Source organism: Nannobrachium achirus, assembly GCF_963921795.1.
Source record: "Nannobrachium achirus genome assembly, chromosome: 21".
Classification (NCBI taxonomy): domain Eukaryota; kingdom Metazoa; phylum Chordata; class Actinopteri; order Myctophiformes; family Myctophidae; genus Nannobrachium; species Nannobrachium achirus.
The window spans coordinates 21,159,706-21,182,138 of NC_137828.1; the positions used below are offsets into that span (position 1 = coordinate 21,159,706).

Below are 22,433 nucleotides of genomic sequence, written 5' to 3' on the forward strand. Positions count from 1 at the left end.
TGGGGACCCCCACCCTGACAAACAATTGGAATTGTAGGTATTACATTTAATGTGACTCGGTTCCGCATATAAATATTGTGAAAATAGCAGATCAACATGCTCACAACGCCTCGCAACGCAAGGCGTTTTGAGAATTAGATCGGCTATTTTCACATTGTTTGCCTCTTGCTTACTTAATATTTGACAGTTTGGACAGTCCATTGCAAGCATTTGTTTTGCACGAAAAACATTCCTTGGGCTAAAAATGGACCCTAAAAAACTGTGAAAAGTGATGACTCATCACTAAGCCATGTTTTTCGTGCAAAACACATGCTTGCAATAGATTCAGAATCATGGCAAACCCCTCGATAGACTCCTCACATGCTACTTAAAGAAGATTTTTTGGGGGGTCTTTTTTCCTTGTATGGTAAGTGAATTAGAGCCACCAGATCCTATGGGAAAAGTGCTTGGATCCGCCAAGTTTTTAATTCAGCGCACAAAAATACATCAAGGTGCAAATTTTCACGCTTTCTGCAGACACTTTTTTCACATATTTCTCCCACTAATTTTATACATGGGCAACTGGTGGCCTGCGAGCCACATGCGGCCCCCACCTTCACCTAATGTGGCCCGCTGGTTGATATTGGAATACTGATATATTGATTGATTTCAGCTGTTACAATTACAAACATGCAAACATGACCCGCTTAAATTAGTAGCTCAATGACTAGTTATATGTTAGTGTTTTTTATGCCCAACATATTTGTATTCACGTTCATAAAGTTAACATGAGTATAACTAAATACATTTGAAATTAAATCACAATGTTACATTTTAGGATTCCAATTAAAAAATAACAAAAAATTATTCAGGATTCCAATTCAAAAGAAGCAAAAATAGCAGATCTACTTACAGATCGGCTATTTTTGCTTCTTTTGAATGACTTTACTAGAATGCCAAAGTAGGATGTACACACGTAGCAATATGCAATGTGGCCCTCTGGAGAGAGTGTGGAAATAGTGTGTCCCTTTCCATCATCACAGTTGCCCACCCCTGCTCTATTTGCCTTCTCTCTCTCTGTCCCTGTATTGTGTCTCTCTATCTCCCCCCTCTCCCTCCCTCTCTCTCTCTCTCATCCTTTCTTCCTATTCTCTCTCTCTCTCTCATTACATGCAGTGATTACACACAGACTAACAATAGCCCATGCATGTGTCTTACACTCTGACACTAATTAGGGGTTCAGGAGACTCTGTTGTTCAAGCCAGAGGGGATCAAAACCCTTTGTTTCTTGCATATTCCCCAGAGAGAAATGGTCAGTGGTGTACACAGTAACGACATAGATAGTCTTGAAGTAAGTGAGAGAGCCTCGACGAGCCATGTGCCCCATAGGGCAGGAGCCTGTCTCCTGTTTCTATAGCGTGAGGCAGCTTGATGTACAAGTACACCCCCTGGACAGAGTAGTACAGAGGTCTTCAACAGGGGGTCCGGGACCCCTAGGAGGTCCTCAGAGTTACTCCAGGGGGTCCTCCAAATCTTTGTGTGATAGAAAGAAAAAAATAAAATCTCCAATTTAGCCAGATTCTTAACCAGATTCTGAGAACTTTAGCCAAAAATAGCAGATACTGTATATACAAGCTCACAACGCCTCGTGCTGCGAGGCGTTGTGAGCTTGTAGATCGGCTATTTTCGGCAAAGAGGTTTGGTGTAGAGGGGAGAAGCATTGACACTGCAAGTGGTTAAATATCTGAAAACACAAATTGACACGAATCCAAAATACACTGATGATCCTGCTGTCAAACAATGAAACTATATGGAATCTATGAAAAGGTTGTGGGGGGTCCCTGCTTCATCTCTCTCTCAACTAAGGGGTCCTTGGCCTGAAAGCGTTGAAGACCCCTGTGCTAGTATGTATAACCCAAATCCAACCCTTTAATGTTGTATGTCCCATTGTATAGTTACTTCAGGAAGAGAAAAGAGGAGCACTACTTCAAAAAATTTGTTCAAAAATATATTCGTCTTGGGTGCACAGCTTGGGCAAACAATGAACTTTAGAACAAGGACGCCAGCACTCAATGCATTTTTCATGTTTTATTGAAGGTTTTTCACCCCGGCAGCCGCAAACAAATGGACGTTTAGGCCCAACAGGCCTTCCTCAGCGTGTAACAGTTACACGTCCTTGTTCTAAGCCCATTTTACAGTTAAGCAACATTACACAAGAGGGTGTGCGTTACCGTGAATGTCGGCACGACAGCGTTGCTGCAGAAACGAGGTGGAGCAGAGTTCCGTAAGCAGCGCTTACTATGAAATATAGCTACCTACCCGTAATGCTCGTTATCATCACGGGTAGGTAGCTATTTCAACCTATCAGATTGCTTTGTCGGAACTACCTGTTGTATAGCCTTCCCTAACACAGGCTGATTTTGGTCTAGAGGGGGGCGGATTCACCGGCTAAAAAAACAGCCGGTGGATCCTATTGGTTCACGATCTGTGCCATGGCCCGCCTCCAACTTCCTATGCCAGAAATTGCAGAAGGTTACCCCAGGCTTTTATTTTTCTTCCTATCACTAAAATAAAAGCCTAGGTTTCCGAGGCTACCTGTTGTATAATCTTTGGTCCAACCCGGGGGGGGAGTCGAACCTGACCTCCCAAGCTCAGGGCAGACACTCTAACGACAAAACCACTGACCAGCTTTAAAAACACATTTTTGACATCTCATTCTAAACCATATTGGACATGGAAAAGTGTGAGCACTGTTCTAAACCATAGGGCTGATTGTACCTAAATGTATCCCTGAATCAATGACAATTTGGTTAACCAGAGTTGGATATGTTTAAGCAATGCCGTTTCATACTCACACACACACACACACACACACACACACACACACACACACACACACACACACACACACACACACACATTAAAACCTGGGAGCTGCCCAGTACAACCACATTTTTTTTATAATTTTTATCCCACGATTTTGTAACCCATTTTCACCCAGTGCCAATTGCCTATGTAATCCTGGGCTCTGCTCTCCCTCTGCCGCGCCTGGGGAGACAACGGACTGACCTCATGCTCCCTTCTATGCATGAGGAGTCCAAGTTGCTTCTTTTCACCTGACATTGGGGATTTCCCCGATTTGGACGTACTGTAGCGCGGGCCAGGGGGAGGCAGTATACTACGTTCCTGAATTTCACCAAAAAATGGCTAATTTGACCTTTGGGCGACACAAATAAGTCGGTGTGTCCGAAAGCGTAGTTACTGCACTCTGCCTTTGTAGGGCAGTATAAAGACCAGGATTACTGCATGTTTTTGAGGGTATCTACCCTAGGACACATGGGGAGAACATGCAAACTCCGCACAGAAAGGCACTATCGCCAACCTCACCTAGGGTGTGGGCGCTGATGACGCGGAGGAGGGAACACGCGCCCAGCGCCCACAGCGTCCCCCGGCGGGAATCGAACCCAGGACCTTCTAGCTGTGAGGCGACAATGCTAACCAACAACCACAGTCTTATACTTTTGGCCACTGCTATTCTCACTATTTCATACGTTTACTGCCAATGTTGTGTAATGACGCGTGTAGTTATTTTGACGCTAGATAGTGCTCTTCGCCAACCTATGAGTCACCAATTGTTTCCGAGGCTCTCGCCCAAGCAGGGAATCATGTGATCGCAATCACCGGAAACAAAAGCTAAACCGAGCTCATACAACTCCCCATAACTATGGGACGGATTACCGCGATGGCGCAATAGTTTTTCGTCCGAAAATCTAGCTGTTTTAAAGCGATCGGTGCGTGGATCGTTGTGAAGAATAATATTCTATGATTTTAGGTTAGTGAAAACTCTCTGAATCTTGGCAGCAGTAGAGTAGACCAGGGGTCTTCAACGTTTTCAGGCCAATGACCCCTTAGTTGAGAGAGAGATGAAGCAGGGACCCCCACAACCTTATCGTTTCATCGCTTGACAGCACAATCATCAGTGTATTTTGGATTCACGTCAATTTGTCTTTTCAGATATTTAACCACTTGAACCGTCAAAACTTAATAAACTTCACCTATCACTCTGTACTTAATCTGCTCTTTTGCCCCTCTACACCAAACCGAAAATAGCAGATCTACAAGCTCACAACGCCTCGCAATGTTGTTTCACTTTGTGTTTTTTCTCTGTTTCAGTGTCATGTGGAACCTCTACGCTGTTTCGCAACTCTTACTTGACAGGAAGTGACGATATGAAGCCCAACCAGGTGAGATACTGTGAGAAAGAGAGAGAGAGAGAGAGACAGAGAGAGAGAGAGAGAGAGAGACAGAGAGACAGAGAGACAGAGAGAGACAGAGTGAGGTCGTGGGATGGATTGAAAGAAAGAAGATTCAGGTGATCTATTGTTTTGTTTTAGCAAATTTATTCGATTACTTTTGCGACTGATCGAATAATCAAGATGTGCGTTGTGTCGATCATTATATCAATGAATCAACATGAACACGTTACACAATATTAATAATCGACTAAATCGATTGACTAACCACTCGTGTCACAAAGGTGTCACCTAGGTAAACAATAGAAATAAAGTAACTTCTCGGGTGAACTACCCCTTTAAATACTAGACATCAGGCAGTTTTGCATGGACATATTTTTTATCTCACTTTTTGATCTGAAGTAACAATTATTGTTATTAGTGTGGACAATGGTGTTTGCAATAGAAATAAGCTCACGCACACACACACACAAGCACGCGCCCACGGACACACGTGGTGACACAAGGTGGTTCGCGTTGATAAGACACGCTTGCAGAATCTCTGCTCGAGCGGTGGTGTGAAGTTACTAAGTACATTTACTTGCGTATTTCCAATTTCCAATACTTTTACTTCTACTCCACTACATCTCGGATCCAAATATTGTACTTTTTATTCCACTACATTCATTTGAAAACTTTAATTACTAGTTACTTTGTAGATATAAATCATTATATTATAAAACATACATTAACCACTTTAGCCCTATTCTATACCTTGGCAATTTGAAAATAGCCGATCTACAAGCTCACAACGCGTCGCTTTGTGACTTGTTGTGAGCTTGTAGATCTGCTATTTTCAAACATTTTTGTACTTTTACTTTTGTATTTTAAGTATATTTCGATGACAATACATTTTGTACTTTTACTTGAGTGAATTTTGAACTTTGGACTTTTACTAACAGAGTATTTCTATATTGCAGTATTGGTGCTGCTCAAAAAATGTGTTCAAAAATATATTCGTCTTGGGTGCACAGCTTGGGCAAACAATGAACTTAGAACAGAGAGCAGGTAACCATAGCAACCTACACTGCCACCCCAAATAATCGGTTCGGGAAAATAAATGAAGATGTATCACGTTGTTAGATGTGCACGCTTAACGCTTTAATAACACCGCACAGACTGGGCTGCGTACGTGTGTGTGTGTGTGTGGGTGTGGGTGTGGGTGTGGGTGTGTGGGTGTGGGTCTGGGTGTGGGTGACACTGCAGTTGGTGACAGGCTGTCAAGACTGACTAAATCAAGTTTAGATTATACAGAAAAGACCAGAACCAGCTACAGTAGCTTTAATGTTCATAATAGTCTCCTCACCTCCGTCCATAACAACACTTTCCGAGGTGAATGAGACCAGATGTCCTTCTGACGGATCCTTGAAGGGCTGTCGGTGGTTCTATCGTTCATGAAATCGCGCTTAAAGGGATATTTCACTTTTCGTCATTTTATCATCTAATCAGGCTTTTATGAACTGCCTGAACAGTTTTTAATTTGCTTCATTCAATATTTAGATATTTGATGTAAATGTTATCAGTCTTTTTAATAATTTATCATTGTATTTTTTTTTCCCATTTTCCCAAAGAATTAAAAACTGTTCAGGGTGTTCATAAAAGCCTGATTAGATGATAAAATGACCAAAAGTTTTTTTGAAAGTGAAATATCCCATTAAAGCGAAGAAGACGATATTGTTTATGGCTATTAGTTGGGCTTACCGGTATGTTTGTTCCGTGCTGTGCACGCAGCCAGTCACTTCAGTTAGAACTATTTTAAAATCCACATTTGTTTGGTTATCGTGCTCTGCGCTTTAGTCAGGCTTTTCAGATGAATTGGCCTGCCTTGCATGAAATACAACAGACGACCCCCAGCATGTATCTGTCTCCCCCCCCTGATTCCCACAGTGGTTCTCATGTATTCATGTATTTTGTGCCATGCACCCCCAGAATTAGCCCTGAAATATAACTGTCATATCTTGACAGTTATGGGTCTCCCTCAATTCCGGACTTTTACTTGTAACAGAGTACTTCTTTCTACATTGCAGTATTGATACTTTTACTTAAGTAAAGAATGTGAGTACTTTTTCCACCACTGCCCTGGAACCCCCTCAAGGACCCCGCGGGGGTCCCCGGACCCCACTTTGAGAACCACTGCTCTACAAGCCTTTCCTCCTGTTCTGAAGCCCCCACCTTCTCCTCTTCTCTTCCACCTCCTCACTTTTCCTCTCCTCTCCGCCTCCATACCTCCATCTCCTTCCCCCTCTTGTCTCTCCATCCTCCCACTTCCCCTCTCTCTCGCCTCACTTCGTCACACTCCACTCTCTCTCTCTCTCTCTCTCTCTCTCTCTCTCTCTCTCCCTCTCTCTCCCTCTCTCTCTCGCCTCTTCCCCCCCACTGTCAACACCACCCAGGTCTCCACCCAGCCCTGTGTGGTGCCCCCCCAGCCCCAGCAGGACAGCCCGTCGATGCTCCTAAAAGACTATGACCCCTACCCTCCCCCTCCCTCCTTCCCCCAGCCTGCCGCCCCCCACCAGCAGGTAGGGAATCCATTCCCAAGTGGTTGAGAGAATCGTACATCAATAATGCTGTTTGCCTGATCCATTCTCCTATTGACTGCAGCGGGACATGACGTCATGTCTGGAGAGACATGTCTTTGAAAACGACCCGCTGGCACAAATATGTTGTTCTAATAAAGCTTCCGTCAACTACATGCTATTGATTGAATATTGAATAATTTATTTGCAGTTTGCATAGGAAAAAGATTCAGATTCAGATTCAGATTACCGTATTTTCCGGACTATAAGGCGCACCGGACTATAAGGCGCACATAATAGACGCTACCGTTGTGTTATGCATCCAACAGATGGAGCTGTGCTAAAGGGAATGTCAATGTCAATGAATGATCCATATATAAGGCGCACTGGACTATAAGGCGCACTGTAGTTTTTTGAGAAAATTAAAGGCTTTTAAGTGCGCCTTATAGTCCGGAAAATACGGTACTTTATTAACCATTGTGTAATACACATAGGAATTTGCTTTGGCATACTACATTTTTGCGTAGTCACCACAGCAGCCATGGGCGGCGCTATCTTGGAGGCAGGGCAGTTCAGAGACAAGGTCTACTAATAGGATTTAAACCCAGGAAAGCACTATGGCTCGTTTACACTGGGGTCCATTGTCCTGGGGTCCTCGGGTGACTGATTTTCCGCCTTGGGATAATAACGGTATCCTTACCTACCTAGTACCTACCTATACCTATCTATCAAATTAACGGCTTGCATTCGCATTCTGCTTCAATGTTGCGTCACTTGCGTGTCAGTTGAAGCCAAAAATGCCCTTTGATTGTCTTCACAGAATCTCTTTGCCAGAAATAGCAGATCTACAAGCTCACAGATTGTAGATCTGCTATGATTCGCGACACAACTCCTTGCAACTTTCAACTACTGTACTTGCAACTACTCGCAACCAGTATTCCTAATGGCAGTTGCATTGGTGTGACATGGCCTTAAAACTGTTGCCAGGACTTGTGACTAATTGCATAGGTGCGGTTTGGCCTTCACTTAGTATTGGAGTGCCCCAGATTAGCACCAATTTCGAAAAGTGGACCATCCCATCCGCCAACAGGCCCAGGCATGTGCACACATAGACATCAAAGGCTTGAGCCCCTGCCCTTTTATCCGTCTGTAAAAAAGTTCCCTCTCCAGACCATGAATGCAGTTTTTACTATGGTGAACGAAATGGAAAGGGGCACCCTTAAATTCAGCATCTTATGTTGAAAGAATAAGAATTGCCCTCTCTGTGTAGAAATCCATGCTTAGTTCAGTGTGGTATCAAGCACCGAAATTATTTTCGGTATTTTCTCTAAAAGTGCCCTTTTAAAAATGTCAGCCCCTAGCTGCCTCTCTAACATTCTCTGCCCTCTGAACAGGCCCACCAGCTGCCGCCGCCCCCGCACAGCCAGAGCCGCAGCTTCGACGAGGCCTCCTCTTACTACGAGGAGCCGGCGCCGCTGGCCGCGGCGGGACCTCCTCCCCTCCCCCCGTCCTCCTCCTCCTCCCCTGGGCAGCAGCAGCAGGTCCCCCAGGCCCAGGCCCAGGCCCAGCCCCAGGTCCCCGTCCAGGCCTCCTCGGGGCCCCCGCCACAGCGGGACCCGCGCGAGGACCTGCGCATGCACCTGGGCCTCAAGTCCACCGGCAACTACGTGGACTTCTACTCGGCGTCGCGGCCGTACAGCGAACTGAACTACGAGACCAGCCACTATCCAGCCTCGCCCGACTCCTGGGTCTAACAGACCTCCCACAACCCACCCACCACGAACCCCCCCCCCCCCCTCCCCTCATAACTCAGAGAGCGTGCGAACGGAACCGTTAGGGTCCGTTTTGGTTTCCGTTTGTACACTCTCCGAGTTACACGATGATTGTGCGAAGGGGACCCCCCCGAGGGACTCCTGGGGGTCCCCCGGACCACACTTTTGGGGAACCCACTGGTCTACACAATGATGGTGATGATGATGGTGGGGAGGGGTAAGAGGCAGTGTGTTTCTTGTGAGTGTGCATGGCGAGGAGGTGAGGTGAGGCGTTTTATTTAGTTTAGTGTTTTTAGCAGGTGATCCACAGCTTGCAGCCAGCAAGGCGGGGTTAAGACGAAGATGTAGCCGACAGCATCGAAACTGGAGCGTTTTTAGAACGGGGGGTTTTGGGGGCCGGAGAGAGAGAGAGAGAGAGAGACAAGATGTGGGGTGGGGTGGCGCATGTGCATGACCAAGTTTTTTTGTTTTGTTATTTTGGCGTCCGCCGATTAGTTTTGGTTCAGATTTCAATGGAGCGAGCGGTTTGGATGAGAGGCATCGGATGGGAGCAGGGGCGTCACAAGGGGTAGGAAAGTGGGACTGAGTTACTAGGGCCCAAGGTGGAGGGGCCCTAGTAACTTTAGCTATTGAAAAATAGCAGATATACAAGCTCACAGCGCGCTGCAAGCTTGTGGATCTGCTATTTTTTGAAAAGTCGTGAAAATGTGTGCAAATCTTTGAATATATATATTTTTAAGCGAACATTTGTAACTCAAATTTTGCTTCCGGGGGGGGGGGGGGGGGGGGGGTCCCTGGAACTAAATATTTTGAGATGGGGTCCGTGGCCAAATTCATATCCTTTTGGGGGTCCTTCACATGAAAAGGTTTGAGCATCACTGACATGGAAACATAGGTTTCTTGGCACACATTTTCACGATTTTTCAAAAATAGCAGATCTACAAGCTCGCAGCGCGGCACTCGGTGCCGCGCTGTGAGCTTGTATATCTGCTATTTTTCAATAGTTAACATTCATGGGGGGCCCGCAGTGAATCCTTGCACCCAGGGCCCAGAATTTGGTGTGACGCCCCTGGGTGGGGGGTGCAGTAAGGACAGAGTGCATTTGAAGGCAAGGCGAGTGTTTTTGGACGGCACGTTTCAACAACCTGAAAAGAGCAGATCGCCAATTCTCGACCTCATCTTCGTATAATTGGTCCTCACTAGTGCTCATTAATACAGTGGTTCTCAACCTTTTCAGGCCACAACCCCCAAAAGAACCATATTTTAACTGGGGACCCCCCCCCCCCCCCCACCCTGACGAGCACTAAGAGTTGAGGAATAACATTTTGTATAACATGGTTCTATTGTGAAAATAGCACATCTACATGCTCACAACGCCTTGCAACGCATGTAGACAATTTCTGCCTCTAATATTTGATAATTTGGCCAATGTTTAATTTGTCATTTAGAGATATTACAAAGTCCTTAAATTGTTTCTTTAGAAATGTGCATAAACCCTCTATACACTTGAACTTTATGTTGGTTTGTTTACTGTTGTTTACTGTGGTTAATCATCTGGGGACCCCCCCAAAATAATTTGGGGACCCCCCTGGGGGTCCCGAACCACAGGTTGAGAACCACTGCATTAATAGATGGCACCATTTCTGTCTATTCGGTGGAGGAAGTGCTCCTAAGTAAAAGAAACACGTTATAGCAGGACATTTGAATTCAGTACGGCGCCTATCTCCTAACAGCCAATGCCTATTCAGAACACAGAGCAAGACGCACAATATAAAAGGCCATTTGAATACAATACCAACGGAAGTAAAAAGGGAAATGAGAAAAGAAAGATCATAGAGTAAAATGACAGTGCAGAAGTAATAAGTAAAGGAATATTCAAATGGCAGCATATTGTTCGCTGTGATTTCAAATAACAGAGTTGTAGCAGACCCGTTTGTTCCAGATATGTCGTGCATTAAAAAAATGAACTGCTTGTCCATCTCTCTCTCTCTAAGGAGAGATGAAGAGGGGCCTTGAGAAGAGGAGGATGAGGTGGGAGGTGAAGAGGTAATGCTGACGATGGGGGATGAGAGAGAGAGAGAGAGAGAGAGCGAGAGAGAGAGAGAGAGAGAGAGCTATTACTGCATGGGCTGGAGGTGGAAGTGGCTATCGACCTTCCCAGAGTGGAGTGGAGGTGTGGAAAGCTTGAAAGCCCTGCTGCATGCGTGACACGTTGTAGGTTTTTGGAGTCGTGGCGCCGCTGCTCACCTAAGGGTGAATCACCCTTAAAGGACAACTCCTCCCTAAATCACTTCTAGGCTCATTTTCCTACTTATATTGATCCAAAAAGACTGTCCATGGGGTCTATTAGGCAGAAATGCCCCTGGTTGTCCAGTTTCCCCAGCAGAACGCCGCAGCTTTCATAGCTTAGAGTGGAGCCTATTAATAAGCCTATCGCTTTTACACTATTTGTTGCGGTCAAAAGTGTTTTTATTTTTCATGAATGTGTTACTAGTTGTCATTATAAACACATCCATGCCATCATTGTCCCACAAAAGCCATCACACTCTGCTAAACAGATGTTATGCTTTTATATGTTTTACCAAGTCCCGGAAAATATTCCCTGTGATTGGCCATGCAGTACAGTCACTTTGATTGGCAGTTGTGCTGAATGCTCACCCCAAAACATGATTTATGAGATTGGTGCGGCTTGTGTGGGACAACCAAGGCATGGATGTGTTTATAATGACAAATAGTAACAGATTGATGAAAAAAAGAAATTACATTTTGACCACAAACAAATAGAGTAAAAGTGATAGGCTTATAGGCTCCACTCTATGCTATGAGAGCTGCTGGGTTCTGCTGGGGAAACTGGACAACAGGGGCATTTCTGCCTAATAGACCCCATGGACAGTCATTTTGGATCAATATAGGCTCTAAGTAGGAAAATGAGCCTAGGAGTTGTCCTTTAAAGAAATGAGGTAAAGGATACTCCAGAAAGTCCAAGGAAGACTTAGAAGCACATAGGAAAGGAGATGATGATACCACGTCGATGGGAGTCGATGTTTTACTATTTTAGTGGCAAACGTAGCATCTCTTTCATTGCTCTACTTACGTTTTTTTTCCGTTGCACTGACCTCACGGCCACTAAAGGCTTCTAGCTTTCGTTTTCTTGGGATGTCCTCTCTAAAAAAAAAGACAATCCCTCCACCTTTCTAGTTTCTTTTAGTTGGGTTTTGTTTTCTTTGTTTGTTTTCTGTTTGTTATTTATCCCTTTCTTTTGTATTTGTACTTTTTCTAAACTTCTCACTTTGAAATTGTACGTCATGTTCGGTGTACAGTTCGGAGGCGATTGTACAGTACTGTATATTATACTACTTTTTGCTTTATTTCTTTGGCGGGTGATACTTGCAAAGATTGTCCGTGGAAACCGTGAGATGGATAATGAATGACTGGAACGAGTAAGGTTCAAAAGGTTCAAGGTTGTACACTTATTGTTACATCTCGTGCACATGGTACATACGAGTTAAACGTATCATTAAGCAACAATACAACAAGCAGAGCGACGTGGAAATCCGAACAGACAATCCTAGATGTATCGATGAGCGGACACCTGGTCCTTCTTCAAAACCCCTTTTTTTCCCACATCTGGAGAGAAAGAGAGAGAGAGACGCTATTTCAGTATTTTGTGTCTGTTTTTCTTCTTCGCCATATTGTGGATTTGTTTGTGGACATAAACTATCAGAACTCTCGTAAGTGGTTCGACGCCGGCAGCGACAAGAGCCTCCCAGTCCTCGACAAGTGCTTTTTCACTGCCTATAATGACCTAAAAAGTACAACGTATCGTACGGTACTGTACGTATGTACGTACGTACGTACGTGCGTTCAAAGCACACTCTCTGACTCTGGAAAGGGGTTGAACCTGCGTGTTTTGTTTTATTTTTTCGACAGCCCCGGCCTGTCTGACCGCAACACCTTTTGGAGGTTTCTCATTGTCATTGTCACTGCATAAGAAACTAGTCAGTTGTAACAAAAATCTAAAAAAAATCAAAAAAAAAAAGAAAAGCAACCATTGTTACTGTACAATGCACTGTAACGGCGGCTCCCAACCTTATCCCGATCAGGGCCCCTACTTGAAAATCTCATAAAGGCGTTCACGGCGCGCCCATTCGACCACACGTCAATTGGTCGGATGGGTGATGGGCCGTCCGCGTTGCACTTTTCGGAGCGCGTTTATTTAGGAGATCAATTGATCTTTTCGTGTTTTCCAGCTTGAATTGATTACGGCAGTGTTTCTCAATCTTTTGAATTTGAAGGTTTCCCCTTGACTCTGACAGTGTACAAATGGAACTGGTTCCATTTGCACACTGTCAGAGTTACAGACTTGTATGGGTCAATTTAAACCCTCCTAAAGGAACCCACAGAGTCCCTGGAATCCATTGTGAGAACCACTGGATTACGGAACTAAACGTAACACAAGTTGCGGTTTTATCTGTGTGCCGATTAAAAACTCAACGTTTCAGGGTTTCAAAGACAAAAATAAAAAAGAAATACCATGGCATTGTTATATTATCATTAGGAACATAGTGTTTTGCCAATTATTTTTAGGGGGCCCACTTTCGACATGGGTTGGGAACCGTTGCACTGTACAGCACAGAGAGAGAGAGAGAGAGAGAGCTGACATTGTGCCAAACGTTGACACCTCGGGGGACCACAGCCCTATGGAGGTATTAAAGGGACGTTGTGTGTGCTGAAGGTGATTCTGTAGAAGTTTACACTGACCAGGTGACTCCCTCTCCTTTGTTTATAACTTATTTTTTGCTTTTGTGGTGTGTTTTTTTCCGACTGGGTGCAAAAAGATGTACTTAAAAGCTGCGGATCAAAGGATCATACATATTATGTACAGACCTGCCTCTTCTCCGTTTGCTGGCTGACCGTGTGTGTGTGTGTGTGTGTGTGTGTGTGTGCGTGCGTGCGCGTGTGCGTGTGCGTGCGTGTGCGTGCGTGCGTGCGTGCGTGCGTGCGTGTGCACTTGTTTTACTATACTTGGGATCAATGTTGTTTTTGACAGCACATTTTGATTTAGTTTTAGTCATAGTCTTTTGAATAAAATATCATTTAGTTTCATAATTTAGTCACCTGAAAAGTTTTAGTCTAATTTTATTCAACTAAATATCATACGTTTTTAGGCGACTAAATCTACAGTTGATTTAGTCAACTAAAATGTATTTTGGCAGGCCTTGATGGCATCGTAATGACTGATTTTACACTTGGTTGCTGCGACGCGTTGTGAGCTTATAGATCTGCTATTTTCAGCACGCAACACCTGAGAGCAACCAAACATAAAATGAATCCCTAACGTTTTCTTTTAGTTTTCATCAGTGAAATAAAAATTTTTTGTCATAGTTTTAGTCGACAAAATCAGCACCGCTTGGGATGGGATGGCCAAATGTCCCCACAATTATAGACAAATACACATTGTAAGGACACATTTTCTTGGTCCTCACAAGAGGAAATCTTTTATAGTTGTTGTTTTAGGGGTTACATTTGGAGTTATGTCTGTTTTATACATTGTATAGTTGTGCACAGGTGTTGCCCACCGAAATAAATCTGATCTACTACACGTTGTGAGCTTGTAGGTGGGCGGCTTCGGGGCTAGAGTTAAAAGAGTTAAAAAGAGTTAAGAGTTAAAAAGGGAAACAACAAAAAGAAAGTGTAAAAAAAGCAGTGATAAAATTGGTTATCTAAAATGTTGTTGTCCTCACAAGTGTAGTAATGCAAATGCGTGTGCATGTGCAATTGTGCGTGTGCGTGCGTGTGTGTGTGTGTGTGTGTGTGTGTGTGTGTGTGTGTGTGTGTGTGTGTGTGTGTGTGTGTGTGTGTGTGTGTGTGTGTGTGTGTGTGTGTGTGTGTGCGTGTGTGTGGGTACACTCGAGCGAGCGCATCTATGCATGCATGTGTGTCGTATGCCTCCGTGCGTGTACGTGCGCGTGCGTTCCTTGTATTAAAAAAAGAAACATGTCCGAAACGAGGCGTTGCTACCGACAGTTTGTCCGATTTTACAACGTGAAAAACCAAGGTTAAAAAAATGAAACTTAAAAATCACTATGATGAATTGTTGATATAGAATCACAAATCTATATATATATATATATAAATTATATATATGAATTAAATATATATATATAATTCTTATGTGCCGATGTCAGCGTCACTAAAATACAACAACTTTATTGAAGAGAGCATTCTGTGTACATTAGGTTTGTTGTTCACTTGACCTAAACGTACAGAAACTGATGATCGGACTCCCCCCCTCCCCCCATCCCGACGGAGATAAAGAGAATTGCCACCTGAAATTGCTCAGGCTCTGGTGTGTGAAGCTGTGTGGTGTCGTTGTGTGTGTCCATGCTTCTTAGATGACCGTGCTGGCGAAAAGGGACCGACCGTACATGAACACAAGGAAAAGAAAAAAAAAATGAAATAAAAAATAATGGACTCTTTGCAAACAAACACTGTTGTTTGAATCATTTTATTTCTATCTTTCTATCATTCTCTTTTTTTTTCTTTCTTTTTTTTACACGACGGGCATCTGCATGCAATGCTTTCCTGGTGAGTGATAGTTTAAAGGAAAGGCTCTTCTCTGCCTTTTCTGGATTAGGACTTACTTTGTATAGTTGTGCCAGGGGCGGAGCTATAGGGGAAGCAACCAATGCAGTCTCATTAGGGCCTGGGGGGAGGGGGCCCGCCACCGCTCCGGGGAAGAAAAAAAAAATGAAATGCTTACCGGATTGAGAAGACACTCTCTATAGACCATATTCACACCGTGGCCTCTTGGATCACATGACTTCCTGGGGTAGCAGCCAGCATTACAAACCATTGTGAACAATGGAGCGATGGTCCCAAAATATGAGTTCTATTCAACCAATTTATTTTTACCAAATTGACAAATGGGCAGATGACAACATCAACATCCCCAAAATTATTAAATAGAAGGGTATTATCCACAATATTCATGGTAGTTAGGTTGCAGTGTTACTCTGACTTGCTACAGTATGCAGACTAGTGCTTGCTCTGCCTTAATATTGTTAATATTACAACTTTTTCTTGAAAAACGGATGCTAAAATAAAAATAATGTTTCGAAAATATTTTATAAAAAATAAGCTTCATACATGTGTTTCTATTCAAAAATGACCACAAAAAGCGTAAAATAATGATAAAATAATCATTTTGGCCGTTATCGGACCGACACTTTGTTTACATTCTAGTCTTTTAGACTAGCATCCTTTATTCAAGAAAAAGTTGACTATAGGTCCTTTAATATGATAGAGGAGCAAGCACTGCACAGATAGCAAGTCTTTGTACACAGTAAGGTTGCAGCCTAACTACCATGAATATTGTGGATAATACCCTTCTATTTAATCATTTTGGGGATGTTGATGTTGTCATCTGTCCATTTATCAATTTTGTAAAAATAAATTGGTTGAACAGAACTCATATTTTGGGACCATCGCTCCATTGTTCACAATGGTTTGTAATGCAGGCTTGTGCAGGCTGCTACCCCAGGAAGTCATGTGATCCAAGATGGCCGCGGTGTGAATATGGTCTATTGCCCCTCTTGACGAGTGCTACTGATTGCCCAATGTGATCAGTTGCTTGAGGACAGCTGTGTCCTGTTTACTTTTAGCGGTAGGCATGAAGAATTTTCTCTCTTCAGTTGTGAGTGAGACCTGCCGTCTTTTTAGGGCTGTTGTAGTTTTTTTACAGCATGGCTCTGAAACTAATATCTGATTTCTTTGGTGGGCCCGCCACCCAATTAAAAAAGAAAAAGAGTTGTAGGCTACAGAAGAAAGTAGGATATTGTTGATCAGTCCGTACTCGATCAGAGGAGGATTAGGAACAGAATTTCCACTCAAAGGTAATTAATAGCATTTATACCAGGGGTCTTCAACAGGGGGTCCTCCAAATCTTCCAATCCTTTTCCACTTGAACCCTAGTGTCCATATTCTGAGAACTGTAGCTGAAATTAGCCGATCTACAAGCTTGTGAGCTTGTAGATCGGCTATTTTCGGCAAAAAGGTTTGTTTTACAGAGTAAAAGGTCCAGTTCATTAGGTAATGACGGCTCAAGTGGTTAAATACCCGAAAAACACAAATTGACATGAATCCAAAATACACTGATGATTGTGCTGTCAAACGATGAAACTATGTGGAATCTATGAAAAGGTTGTGGGGGTCCCTGCTTCATCTCTCTCTTAACCAAGTGGTCCTTTTCACCTGAAAACGTTGAAGACCCCTGATTTATACTGTTATATTGTGTTCTGATGGCCGCTGTTGCCTACTGTATTTTATTGTGTTGGCAGCTGCTGTTTCTGACCGATTTTGAAGGATCAGTCGGTGGTGGGGGTGGGGGTGGGGGTGGGGGGCCTGTGGTGAAAACCTCGCATTGGGGCCCGGCGGGGGGTCGCAACGCTACTGAGTTGTGCAAAGGTGTTGCCCACCGAAATAAATCTGGTCTACATGTTGTGAGCTTGTAGGTGGGCGGATTTCTAGTAGAGGACCTGGCTAAGATATGCATGCGCTTCATTTAGGAGAGAATATCTCAGCTGTTATTGGGTAATATGACCCCAAGGAACAACGTAAGAACTGTGAGAAATTCTCTATCTGGGACGAAATACCCGAAAATGACCACGCCCTTTTAAAAATAACCACAACTTCCAAAAGGGCTCTATCTTCTAAACCGTTGGAGGGGGACATGTACGTTTGTAACATTTCCAAGTTTGATATTTTATGACAAAACAACTAAGAAACGCTAAAAACTGTCAACTTATCATTGTCCAGGGCCTTATGGACATTTTTTGCACTAATCAGTGTATGCCATATCCATCCATTTTTAGCAACTATTTCTGTTTTTTGAGAGGATCTTGTCCATTACGTCAAAGAAAAAATAGAAAAGCCTCCTGTGGACAGTGTGATTGTGATGTCCATGTCAAATAAATAAAACATAACATAACATAACATAACATAAATAATTCTCCATCTGCAGTGCACTGTCCATCTTCCATATTCATCCACTTAAAGGTTTTATACAGTATGTTTTTTTAAAATCCTAAATAAGGGAAAGGGCCCAGTACAGTGCCCACCCATGACCACATGCATTTTCAGATCATGTGCACTGTAACGATAAATCAATCGACTGTGTTTGAACGTTAACGTTCGCCCCATTTTTTACAGAACCTCGATGCCAATACGGCGCTCGTTCGGTTCGTTCGTCTGATGACTGTAAGCTGATGAGGGGTCGCACGGCCGTTTACTGTAAACACATTTTCCGCGGTGATGGTGTAAAAAATCCATTATGCGTTAGATCAACGGAGAACAATTCACTTCCTTGTTGATTTCCTCTGGCTGTATGGCTCTGTGGCCAGTGACTGGTCTTCTTCTTCTTCAACACATAACAGGCAAATTCACATTCATTCTCGCATGACGCCGCCCTCTGCTGCCTGGCAGACCAAAGTGCACTATTGCACAATAAAAATAAATAAAAATAAATAAATAAATAAATGTCTGTCTATCTGCTATAACGTCGCAAAGGTAAGCCGCTTTTTGATGGCACCAGACCCAATAAATAAATAAATAATCTGGCAGTAGGAGAGTTAATGTTATTTTACCATTACGATCTTAGTGTTTTGCCAATTATTTGGCCGTTCACCTGCAATACTCTCAAATGCTTCCGTCATACAGTCTGGACCACGGAAGCACTGAAAACGACCCAGGGGTAAAGCGGAATACCCGGCATCCCACCCCCGCTTCCGTCTCGTCTTTGTGGTCGCGTAAATTTGTCCTACTGTTAATCAAATGATCTGAAGCATAAATAGATCGCTGCTTAGCAGAAATCAAAATATCTATTTTAAAGATGTTTTAAAATACATTTCCGTCAGAGACAATATCTGAAGACTAAAAGCCTAATACCGGTATATCACCCGGCAAAGTGGGATGTCTCTTTATGTTAGTGGATAAGATGTTAGGCTTGTTTTCAACTTTGAACTATGTCATTAATATACCTTAGAGTTGTTGTGTGGAAATAAGATTGGTTTCAGTGATATTTGGACTAACCCTTTACAGTATTTCATCATGAAAATGTGACTTTGCATATGTATGTTTTAGAGGCAGAAGAAAAATGTGCATAAAACTGCAATATTCATTGAATTATTAAAAAAGAATCTTTCAATTTAAATTTCCAAAGTTCATGTAAAAAAAGTTCTGTGCACTTGACGCGAAAATCCCAGGATAAAAACGGGTTTAAGCGTTTTACAAACTGCTCAAAATGGCAGAAAATCTAAGGGTGGAGCTTACTTAAAGGAGGACTTCACCACTTTTCAACATGTCTTCATATAATAGGTCCTCACTAATGTTCATGATAAAATCACACCATTTTTTTCTTCTCAGTCTGGGGGCCCTATTATGACCCAGGTCTTATGCCTTATGCCTTAACTTCTTTGCCTTTTTTTACCATTTTGTTTTAGTTTTTTAAATATTTCAAATAGCTGATCTGCAAGTTCACAACGTGCAGATGTAGATCAGCATTTGAAGTATTTAAAAGTGGTTTTCAAAATAGTGGAAAAAAAGGTAAAGAAGTTAAGGCATAAGGCATAAGACCTGGATCATAATAGGGCCCTTGGTCTCATAGGAGAGCTGTGGGCGGGTCAAATCCATCCACCAGTGACATCATCAATGGGTTATCCAAGCTAAATCTAAATATTTTTTCAAAAATGTTGTTAAAAAAAAAGTCTGTCAAACGATGATGTCACTGGTGGATGGATTTGACCCGCCCACAGCTCTCCTATGAGACCCAGATTGAGTAGAAAAGAAATGTGCTATTTTATCATGAACATAGTGAGGACCTATTATATGAAGACAGATTGAAAAGTGGTGAAGTCACAGATGTCTTCCACTTGAGTCAAGGCACGCCTGTAAGCAACCTGCATGTCTTCAAACGAAACCAGGCATGACTTATGCCCGTTTAAAGTTTGAATTTTCAAACGCTTCATATAGCGCCCCCCTTTGGCCAATTGGAATAAGATTGGTTTCAGTAATATTTGGACTAACCCTCTACATCTTTGCCAAATGCCACGAACGTGTGACTTTGTATGTATGATTTAGAGGCAGAAGAATAATTTGCATAAAACTGCAATATCCACGGAATTATTAAAAATAATGTTTCACATTTTAAAAAAATACGCCGAGACAGATCTTTAGATATTGGTCCAACGTTCATGTAAAAAACTTTTCGTGCACGTGACGCGAAAATCCCAGGAGGAGATAGATTTTTACTGTTTTTCATATAATTCAAAATGGTGGGAGAACTATGCGTCTCCTCATAAGTGTATACAGGTTTTATGGCTGTATCTCAAACAGAGCATGAGCTATACCTCAAAGTTCAAAGTTTGCATTTTCAAAGGCTTCCTACAGCGCCACCCTTTGGTCAATTGTTACGAGCTTCGTGTTTTAGCCGTTTGGCATAGTCCTCTACCATACTGCCGAGTTTCGTAAAAAGCGACTGCACGGTCAAGCCACTAGAGAAAAAGTGGCGGAAGAGAAAGTACAATATCAATGATGGCCTTTGCCACTGCGTGGCTTGGCCACTAATAAACACATTTCTGTGCATTTGTAATGTGAGAAATATACCTGTGAACGATTATATAAAAAACGAAACACAAATAAAAAGCGACACACTATTTCTTTTAAATAAGGTGTTAATTGATCCTTCTCAGCCAGAAAATTACCGTTTCTCACGATTCAAACTTATTATGCACTTATTATGCAGTTTGATATTTTTTGGCATCTAATACAGCGTTATACAATTATCACATTCTGAAGATTAAAATAACTTATCTCCATATTTCAGGTTTTTCCATTAACGCAATACAGTGATTTATGAGAACATGTTCATGCAAACCACAGAGGTGTCCTCCTTTTGCTGTTAATGCTGCTAAATGTCTCTAATGATGTGTTAACCAGGCACGTGCACACATAGACATCAAAGGGGGCTTGAGCCCCTGCCCTTTTATCCGTCTGTAAAAAGTGCCCTCTCCAGACCATGAATGCAGTTTTTACTATGGTGAAAGAAACGTAAATGCCCTCTTTCCATGCCGTACCTGAAGGCGACATTCAGGAGAATTGCCCTTTCCAATCTCTCCTGAACTTTAATGCAACATCTTATGTAGACAGATTGTCTTCTACTCTGTGTAGCAATCCATGCCGTTACGCCACATCTCCAGTATTGACTTGATTTATGCTTAGTTTAGTGTGGTATCAAGCACCGAAAATAGCTGACCTCCAAGCTCGGGATTAGGGTTAACTTGGAGGTCGGCTATTTTCGATATTTTCACCAAAATGCCCTTTTAGAAATCTCAGCCCCTGCCTCCCTGACATTCTCTGCACGTCCCTGGTGTTAACTAACACACTCAAGAGCAATCAAAAAGGAAACCTGAGACCTGATGTGCTTTCACACACGCACGCCACGCACGCACGCACGCACACACACACACACACACACACTCTTAACCCTGCAAGGCCCACTGTCGCTTTTTGGACACATTTTTATTTGATAAAAATAAAGAGTTTAAATAATTTGTTTTCCTGTTCTTTTTTCACATTAACATCACCATTGGATCCTATTGTTTAGTATTACAATGCCATTGGCCACGATATTTGCATATAAATACCCCCCATGCACAGAGGCTGATATTCCAGAGTCTGGACGAACAACATTTCACTTTTTCACTGAAGCTATTCCTCACAAAAACATAAGTAAATGCCTGTTATATATATATATATATATATATATATATATATATATATGGTGATCATTAGAATGTCTAGAACTTGTACATATTTTATTATTGTGAAAAATATCCCCAAAATGAAAATTAGAGCATGGGTTATTTCATCTACCCAACCATTGAGTTATGAAATGTTTAACCCATTTGGTGTTATTTGTTTGGTATTGGTTTATTTTATACAAACTCAAGACTCAAATATTTTTTAGACCCAACCATAGGGTTATTAAATATTTGACCCATTATGGATTATTTATAATACAAATAATTCAGTTGTTGGGTTGTGGGTGGTTCCGTGAACCCTGCGTCCATATGAGATTGAACCATGAGTTAAAGTGGTAGTGAATTGGCTTGAATGGATTGGATCTTCATGGTTCTCATCATGGTACCATGTTAAAATTACAGTGAAGGTTAGCATGGCGCCAAGCTAAAGTTGGAACAACTAGAGCAGATCAGCATGTTGCCATGGTATCTTCTCTATATCATTCTACTTTTATACCAAAGACAGCACCCTGTCTCCAACAAAGGACATTTAGGAATTACATCTGAAATGGGTGGAATTAGAGAAGGACGGAACATGAAATTTAAATACTTGAATGGTTGTTTAGGCTAAAACCTGTATGAAACCGTATTATGGACCAATATTTATGTAAAATATATATTTTGAAATGGTGGGGCCCCTTTAACCCATTCATTGGGTAGAATTGACCTAGGACTGTAATAGATTTGACCCAGCAATTGGATTAAATATGTAACCCATCTGTTGGGTTAAAATTAACAACTCATTTTTTGGGATCAAATTAACTACTGTTGGGTTGGTCCACTATTGATCCCCGTGTTGGGTTAAAAAATAACTCAAGTTGGGTTGATTGTAACCCAGCATTTTTTAGATGTATGAATTATGGCTATAAAACCTTACAAAAACATAAAAATATAAATAAATAAAAAACATGACATTTTCCTCTGATTAGGACTCCTACAACACAGCCGTTTGGCATAGTCCTCTATCATACTGCCGAAATTCGTAAAAATTTACTGCACGGTCAAGCCACTAGAGAA

General features: G+C 42.4%; 1 protein-coding gene across 1 annotated transcript in view; it reads left to right on the plus strand.

Moving 5' to 3' along the window:
- Positions 1 to 8,541, plus strand: part of ctnnd2a (catenin (cadherin-associated protein), delta 2a) — a gene marked incomplete at both ends in the record, with an annotated part of 625,519 nt that extends 616,978 nt beyond the window's left edge. Inside the window, 3 exons of the mRNA XM_080752281.1 lie at positions 4,153 to 4,223; positions 6,665 to 6,790; positions 8,182 to 8,541. Coding sequence (XP_080608407.1) covers positions 4,153 to 4,223; positions 6,665 to 6,790; positions 8,182 to 8,541 — 557 coding nt within the window. The remainder of the gene's footprint in view (positions 1 to 4,152; positions 4,224 to 6,664; positions 6,791 to 8,181) is intronic.
- Between the last annotated feature and the right edge of the window lie 13,892 nt (positions 8,542 to 22,433).